Here is a 9208-nt window from a genome sequence, read left to right on the forward strand (position 1 = left end):
TATGAAGAATTGGTTTGTTTGAGTTAATTTTATATCCAGCCGCTTTGCTGAAGTTGTTTATCAGGTTTAGGAATTCTCTGGTGGAATTTTTGGGGTTACTTAAGTATACTATCATATCATCTGCAAAAAGTGATATTTTGACTTCTTTCTTTCCAATCTGTATCCCCTTGACCCCTTTTGTTGTCTAATTGATTTGGCTAGGACTTTGAGTACTATATTGACTAGGTAGGGAGAGAGTGGGCAGTCTTTCCCGACTCTCAGGTGTTCTAACAAGCACAAGATCACAGGTGAGAAGGTCACAATTCCAGGTGCAGGTTTAAACTGGAAGGAACCTGTGCCATTGGCCAGGCATGGGTCCCTGTGTCCCTGGAGCCCAGGGGTCCCAGTTACTCTGGGTGTTGGGAAAGATGCTGTGGTCTCTCCCGTGTCCCGGGCATTTCAGAGCACTTGGGACCCCTATGTGTGTTGTAGGAGTGGATGCAGAGCCCCAAGTCTGCTCTGGGTACAGGCTCAAGCCATGTCACTGGCTGGGCAGGGGTTCCAAGAACCATAAACCCCACAACTACTTGAAGAACACTCTCAATAACCATAAAACCACAACTACTTCAAGAACTCCCTCAACAACCATCAAATCCACAATTACTCCAAGGAAACCAGCAATTACCGTAACAACTTCAACTACTTCATGGGAACTGAAACTACCACAGTACTTAAAATTACTTCTATTAGACCCGTAACTACCATAAAACACATGATTGCTTCAACAAGACCTACAGAGTCTCCAAAATCAACCAGAATCTCTGCCTCTACTTTTCCAACATCAACACACACACAGATCCAGAAACCAGGTAAAACCCATGTGATTCAGGACTCAGAATCCTTTTCATGGGATTCTACAGGAACACATAGGACATTGAGTCAAGGCAGAAATATAATGTAGGTGAAATGTTCTCAACTGTGTCCTAAACACCATTTTCACAGGGTCTGTGATTGTTCCCATCTTAAGTTACCTGTGCTTGTTGCTGTGTAACAGCTCTTTTTGTCAGACTCCCAGGGGATCCACTTATAGCCAGGCTTGGGTGGATCATTGATTTAAGACAGCTAATGAGGATGATGAGAACCTTACTCAGAAGTCATGACTTTCTGATGAAAAAAACAAAACAAAACAAAACTGGGTTCTCAGTCCATTCTGAAATTGGGCCACGCACTTACACCATAGTTCAGTGAAGCTGACATTTAACATTTCCTGAGTAACTGGTAGCATGCTATATGCTTTAGGATGCGGTGTTTAATTCTCAGACAACTATTGCTGGTATAGCTGTGATCTGTCCCTGTTGTATAGTGACAGGACCTGACACAGAATCAGAAAGCTCATAGTGGAGGTTATGAAGACAGAAAGTGGCTCAGACTCTGTCCCTGTTCGCTTGAATTGGAAGCTGATTCTTCTATCTTCAGCCTCAGGCTTCCTGCCATGGGCACTGGGTTTTATGTTTTGAACGTTGTTTGTCCTGCATTCAGATCCTCACTAAGAAAGACTTCATAAGTCTCCATCCTTAGGGACAGTTGATACTCTCCAATGATTTGCTTCAAGGATCTTTGAATTAATTTGTAAAGCAGAAAAATGCAAAAGATTTTTTAAGATTGAGTATTTACACATTGGATCTGAAGTCTTTAGGGATTTGGAATGTTCTTTGTGTGGGCTGGAGCGATGGCTCTATAGGTAAAAGTGACTACTGCTCTTGAGGAGATCCTGAGCTGGTTCAAGACACCCACATTGAGCAGCTCACAGATTCCTGTAATCCCATTTCCAGGGGATCTGATGCCTCTGGTCTCCACAAACATCTGGAATCAAATGCAGAAATCCATACACAGGAGTCATATGCATTTGCACACCATTTAATATAAAATAAATTTTGTGCATATGCTTCCCTGATACCATAAAGTTTGTAGGTGGAATGCCCACATTATGAATTTACACTTAATAGTCATGAACAATTTGTTAGAGATGGGAGAAAGCTTGACATCCAAAGACAAGATCGGGTTCAAATCTTCTATATCCAGGCGTGAAAAGATAGCTGTTTGAGGGATACTTAAAGCTTCCTAAAACCCAACAATTAATGGAGTAGGACTGGATTTTAAGGGCCAGCAATGTTATTGTTGTTTGAGCAATCCGATGATATACATAGATTTCCTTGCCTCCTATTGGCCTGTGGGAACATCCACAAGGAGGGCTCTGAAGAACTGAGCTAAAAACTGAGTTTGCAGTGGGCTCTAGCTTACAACTGTGATTTTAAAGCATGAAGATCTGTGGGAAAAACAAGACAAAACAAAACAAATTTGTTCCAGGCAGCTACACACACACTATAGGACAATGAAGATATCTCAGGATTGACACAACACTTCAATACTTAGTTTTCAGTGCTTCAGAGGATAGGGTTCTTGGGTTCTCTTGGGAGAACAATGATAAGTTACCACCTTTATTGAAAACTGAGATTTAGAAAAGAAGTGCCATTTTACATATTCATGTGACCTGCTGAGGTGCGACAAGTTGGATTTTGTTTTGTGAGACAGGATCTCAACTTGGCTGGCAGGGAGCTCATTAAACTAAACTTGCCTTGGAGTCCTAGAGATTTTCTTGCCTCTGCCTCTAGTGATGCTTGTCAGTGTTAAATTTTTATCTTGCTTCCTTACCGAGAAGGTCTTACTTAAGGTTCAGACTACAATTGAGCCTGGACTGTAGATTTTGCCTAAACCTAGCCATTGCACTTTGGTTCCTTGAAGGGCTCTCTCAATGACTAAAATGTAAATAGTAATGTTGGAACTGAAGAGGGCCAAGAGTTGCCCAACTTTATCCATGCTGGGCAATGGCAGCTTTACAAGTCATTGGGATTTCCATAGACCTGTGGTATTTCCACTCACTCTGTGGGTACTGTGCATGTGCTTTGTCTGTGCATGATGTCTGTCATTTGATAGAATTAGAACTGTGTAATCATCTGATATGTGCTTTTTAATGAATACCATTTAATTGAGGGGTTCATGGTTAGGGTATAAGACATTTATTTATTGTAATTACTCAGCAGAACAAGAATCCTGTATTTGACATCCAGACTTTTGAAAGCACACAAAATATATAATCTGTTTCAAAAATAGATGTCTCAGAAACACCCTGATATAGGAATGGAGTTCAGTGGCTCCCCTGCCATATCACGACCTAATCCTCACATTATAGGAGACATGTTGGCTTGTGGGTGATTTCTAAATTGTGATCCAGGTCGAGGTGCAGTGCCCTATGATAGACATCATGGCAGCACCACTCATACTGAGTAGAAGCATTCTGACCTTTGCATGTGGGTGTGGCCTTTGTGCACTTACGACCCTCAGCTCATATGGAAGGACAGATAAGGTGGGATCTTAAACTCTTCCACAACTGAGATAAGCCTGCATTTACTTGTATTTGTACTTGTATGTTTTCACACACACACACACACACACACACACACACACACACACACATGAAAAGAGAGAGGGAGAGGGGAGAGAGAGAGAGAGAGAGAGAGAGGGAGAGGGAGAGGGAGAGGGAGAGGGAGAGGGAGAGGGAGAGGGAGAAGTTAAGATGTGCAACTGTCTTTTCTCTCTCTCTTTTTTTTCTCTCGGAGCTGAGGACCGAACCCAGGGCCTTGCACTTGCTAGGCAAGCGCTCTACCACTGAGCTGAATCCCCAACCCCACAACTGTTTTCTCGAAGAACAATTTAGTAAACTATTTAGTGTGATGCTCTGTGCACCTCTAATACCTGATGCTATTTAACTTTCAATTCATCATAGAAGATGGTGTGAATATGTGAATATGGGTAATGTCAGTAGTGAAAAATATCTAGCATCTTTGTAATTATGACTTGTTCTCATTCTTGTTGAGCAGTTTGGACTGAGACTGTGACATCTTCAGACCACCCTTGGAATAACCACACTGTAAGCATATCTCTCTCTGTGTGCTGATAGTGAGATCCACTTGTCTCCTTTTCTGGAATCATGTTGCCTATAAATACGTGGTCAGATTAGTTTATAGACTTTTGTCTCAAAAGAAGTAGAAGCACAGGAAAAGGGTCAGGCATCGTCGTTTATGCCTTTATCTTAGAACTTAGGAAGCTGACATAAGAGATACCAAGTGTGAGGACAGTCTGGACAAACAAAGCATCTTGGGTCATATTGTGAGAGCCTGTCTCAAAAATCCCATTAAATATATGATAATAATTCCATGAAAAAGAGGAAAGGATTCGACTCTAAAATGGTTACTGGGAAGCAAGTTTGATAAATATGTTCAATAAATGATATTTTACAAAACAACGGAGGGAGATCGTGGTCCAGAGATTGACTGATTCTCTAAAGCTAAAAATTAGGTTAAAAAAAGAATGAGCTAACCAAAGGAGAATAAATTAACACGCCATATTTGTGTATCTAAGTGCAATATCAGAAACCACAATTCCATGTTGTAAGTACTATTAATTGAGCAGACTCGTGCAGGATTTAGCACAGTCCTGCATGACAGAGTTGTACCTGAACTCACACAGTTGTCTTTACCAGCATGAAGAAATAATTTAGAATTAAATTCAAAATGTACTAGGAAAATATGATAGAAAGTAAATGTTCCAGTGGGCAGGGCAGGCACTGCTGTGATCCACGCACTCAGGAGGTGCAAGCAGGAGGATCAGAAATTCATCACATTGGCTACATAGTGAGTGGTAGGCCTGCCTAGAATGCACGAGACCCTGTCTCAAAACCTGCACACATTACTCCATACTCCCCACAGTGTTTGTCAAGAAGTAACTGAAAATACTTTACCCAAGAACCTTACTGAACATGTTGTTTGAGCATGTAGGGAGAGAGAGTGCATAGAGCCTAGCTAATGTGTCCATGGTCTCACTGTCTAAACAGAGAAAGAAGCTGGGGTTATGATCCAGAGATGAGGCTTATAAAGGGGCAAAGACCTGATCTCATGGTCTGCTTCATGCAGTTAAATTTGTAGTATGAAGGCTTCTTAAGGCTAGCAGATCAGTGCTGAGCTATGAAGTGACATTGGGTGGTGCCCAGCCTTCTCATGTTTATTCTCATAGGTGGCGATCCCTAGTCACCTTCATCAGGGTGAAGCACTTCTGTTTGATCACACAATGCTAACCAGGATGTGTCCACGAGCAGCCTCTCCTGAGTGGTTTTATATAGATGTAGATCCTGCCTGGCATAAGACTGTGGCTTTAGTTCCAATTATCAGGGAGCAGAGGCATGAGCATTTCTGAGTTAGAGGCCAGCCTCTACATGGAGGATTCCAGGTTTGCTGTGGTTACATAGTATGGCCATATGCATACATGCTACATACCTGTTTTAAGTGAAAAAAAAGTATAATCTCGAATTGCCTTTTATAAGACAGGTAGGATCCACGAAGACAGAGTGGACCTTGTAGCTGAGTCAATCTGTAACATCAGATTGTCGACAATCTGAAAAGAGGCATTGTTTTTTTTCCATAGAGGAATACCATACTGGATATTAATTCTGATATCATCACTCTCAAGATATGCAACCATGATGTCATTTCAAACTACATGGGAAACCTTTTCATCCTCCTCTTAGACACTTTGAAGTTTGCATTGTCTAGAGTTCCACAGCTTGGTAACACCTCAGATTTCTGTTAGATTTTACTTGCATGCACTATTCTCTATTTTTTAAACACATGGTCTCTCTATAAAGCTCTGGATGTCCTAGAATTGTTACGTAGACCAGACTGTCTTGGAGCTCTCAGGTATTTCTCTGCATCCCAAGTGTTGGGAATCAAGGTGTGCACTACCTTCTACTTGAATATTCTATGATAGCCACTGGCAAAGGTGGGAAAAGTCTAGGTTGAGGTATGGGATGTGTTTTCTGCTTATCTTGGTTGGAGTCTCTTCAACTACTGATGTTTCCTTAGGAAGTGGTCCCTACGGAAACTCCCCTGAAGATCCCCATTAGGGGTCTCTGTATTGGAATCTCTGTGTCTGCCTTCTTGCTGATCCTCGCGAGCATCCCAACTGTCATACGTAAGTGACTTTATTGCAGTTCCCAATGTCAGGAATGGGTCTGGGTTTCCATGATCCTGAAAATCCAAGGAAATTTTGGTAGAGCAAAATATTTTACTCCTTCAGGAATGTCAGTCATTGACTATTCCAGACACCATACATTAGATCATTACTGATGTATTTCACGTGACTGGGCAGAAATTTGGGAATAAGAATATGCCTGTCAAAGGTCAGGATGGTTCCCCTAATATTCAGAACTCGGTTATTCATAAGGATTATTTAAGGTGGCCCTAGGGGTTGTTTATTCTCCCTGAGTGAGGATGGTTAATGGGAGTCTGTTTTTGACAGGAAGGAAGATGAGGAGTAGGTGGTAGCATTAGTGACACTTTCAATAGGGTCCCTAATGGAAGAGACCATTAGTAGAACCTTGTATCTCAGGTTTCTTGGAGAGTCCATGTTTAGCTTATTTTCCATCAAGCAATTTAAAATCCTAGATTTCTCCTTCTTTCCCCTTTGGTGAATAGCAGTTTACTAATGTCACTCTTGTATGTTAGGAATGCTATGTGGGTGAATGCATGAAGCTATGAAGAGAAGATACGTCCTGTAGGGTCCATGGATATCAGGGAACAGTTCAGTTAAAAACAGACCCTTTTTTTTTTTGAGCTGGGGACCGAACCCAGGACCTTGCGCTTGCTAGGCAAGCGCTCTACCAGTGAGCTAAATCCCCAACCCCAAAAACAGACCCTTAACTAGAAGAAAATATCATTAGATGATTTTGGTGACATGTTCAATTTTCCTTTCAACTCCTCCCAACTCCCTGCCCCTCCCAATTTAGAGTGCAGACACAGAAGAAAGAAGAGCCAAGAGAGGTAAGCTGACTTAGCCTGTGCCCGTTGCTTCGGGACTTGCAGTCTTAAAGATTTCTCCTGGTTTCTTTCTTCCCGTTCTTTTCTCCTTCTCTTTCTCCCTCTCCCCTTCATTTCCCCCCTCTTTTTTTATTTACTTATTTCCAATTTGTTTTTTTTTTCATGTAATACGTTTTGGTCGTGTTCCTTCCCTTCTGCCATCTCCTCAATGGTACTTTCCTACCCGCCCAACATTACATTCTCTCCCCCTTTCAAAAAGGGGGGGGGAAGGGGAGAAAAATACAACCTACAAAAATACAAACATGAGATCAAAATAATCCCCTGAAAACCATTCTCTGTCAGTCGTCACACTGCACCATCTGAGCTTTCTGACCCTATGTTGTTTCCATACCTGTACAAATGATATTGACCCAAACAAAGAAAAGCTTTGTCCCAACTTCTTTGGAATTTTCAGCACAAGTTTTCTTCTTGTGGCTGAATGGAGATGCTCATTTTGGTTCTACATTTCAGTAGCAGTGATGGCCAGGGTAGAGATGGCAAAAATCCACTATGTCAAATCACTACCCATGACTTAAAGTCAGTTTCCTTCTATGATTTTCTCCTCTATGAGCTCTAGAAGCTCAAATCCCAATCCACCATGACTATCCACAGTAAAAACTCCTCCTACAGCTTATGGGAAAGGCTGAACCACAAACCCAGAAGTTCTCTCTAGTAATCATTTCCTTTCTCTGTAGCGCCTGATGTTCTGTGCACGTGCTGTATGCAAGTGTGGGCCATGCACATCGTCTTTGCAGTTGTTTCCAAGACAGCCAGCCCCTGTGGAAAGGCACTGTTTGTTTTTCTACCCATTTCCCCACTCCGTGTTAATGTTAGAGTATGCAGATGCTATGCAGATTTCAAAATCACTTCTATTTTCTTTAGCAAGGATTTATTTATTACTGTGGTGGGAGGAGTTGCTGGTGGCACGTTTGTGTGTATAGACGCAGGCTCCATGGCACTTGAGAAAGTCAGAGGACAACTTTGTGGAGCTGGTTCTCTCCTTCTACCTTTCTGTGTATTTCAGGAATGTAGCATGGGTCACCAGGCCCTCCAAATCCTTTACCAGGCCCTTCTAACTGCAGGGTCATAGTTATAAGCTGAAAATGACAGGAGACATCCAGTTCTTAGCTCAATTCCAAAATGTACACCCTGATTAGGTAACTCTGTTTGGAGTTAGAGAACTGTCTTTTAAACTTTCCACTTTCGTGTTCTAGTACAAGACTACATCAATGTATGCCAATGCAAACTGTTTTTGTTTTACTATTTCTTAGTTTGTCTGATGCTTACTAAACAAACTTTTCTATGACTTACTGCCAGGTCTCTGTGTGGTACTATTCATTCACTGTTATGGTTTTGTGAATGGGGCCCTTCCAGTCCCGAATAATCCATGATTCATGCTGATTTCAAAATCATGCTGAATCATGAATGAAAAAAAAAAAATCTGCTCGGATCTGAAAAGTGATCTTCCTGCTCTTTTTCAGCAACTCTGAATGCGGCTCAGTTTCCTTCCATGTTTATCACAACGAAGCTTTTCAAAGTATAGCGCAACTCCCAGCTGAAGATGTAGTCTACGTCACTGAAGACAGTGCTCACCCAAGGGTTAAATCCCAGTTGCCCTTGGAGATGACAACCTTCCAAACCTGCAGAAGGAAGTGATGGACTGTAACTGCGCTGAGAATCCTTTGAGCTGCAGGGCTGTTTTCCGTATCAGTTTATCTCAGGATCCCACTTCCTGGCAGTGGGGAGCATGGCCATAGTAATCCAGGAAATGGCCATCTATCTTACTAAAAAGACGGGAGTATAAGTGTATGTACATGTATGTGTGTGTGTGTGTGTGTGTAAATGTATTTAAATGTATATGTACATATATATGGCCTTCTATCTTACTAAAGTCATTAAAAGGACAGAAATATAAGTACAGATATATGTATATATGTGTGTATATAAACAATATATTTAAATAAATATGTACATTTATATTTTTTAAAGTCTTATTTATTTATTTTATGTATATGACTACACTGTTGCTGTCTTCAGACACACCAGAAGAGGGCATCGGATCTCATTACAGATGGTTGTGAGCCACCATGTGGTTGCTGGGATTTGAACTCAGGACCTCTGGAAGAGCAGTCAGTGCTCTTAACCGCTGAGCCATCTCTCCAGCCCGTACATTTATATTTTTAAAAGGGAGGGAAAGAATTTAGATATAAAAATCTGGAAATGAAGAGGGCAGAGCTTAATTTAGAAGTACTTCGTGATTA

General features: G+C 41.5%; 1 protein-coding gene across 1 annotated transcript in view; it reads left to right on the forward strand.

Moving 5' to 3' along the window:
• Havcr1l1 (hepatitis A virus cellular receptor 1 like 1) overlaps positions 1 to 8924 on the forward strand; it is an 18889-nt gene extending 9965 nt beyond the window's left edge. The window contains exons 3-6 of the mRNA XM_087574936.1: positions 3918 to 3967; positions 5955 to 6063; positions 6878 to 6911; positions 8429 to 8924. Of these exons, the coding sequence (XP_087431062.1) occupies positions 3918 to 3967; positions 5955 to 6063; positions 6878 to 6911; positions 8429 to 8603 (368 nt within the window). The 3' untranslated portion in view covers positions 8604 to 8924. The remainder of the gene's footprint in view (positions 1 to 3917; positions 3968 to 5954; positions 6064 to 6877; positions 6912 to 8428) is intronic.
• Positions 8925 to 9208: the final 284 nt, after the last annotated feature.

The sequence above is a fragment of the Rattus norvegicus genome, chromosome 10 (assembly GCF_021556685.1).
Source record: "Rattus norvegicus strain SHRSP/BbbUtx chromosome 10, alternate assembly SHRSP_T2T, whole genome shotgun sequence".
Classification (NCBI taxonomy): domain Eukaryota; kingdom Metazoa; phylum Chordata; class Mammalia; order Rodentia; family Muridae; genus Rattus; species Rattus norvegicus.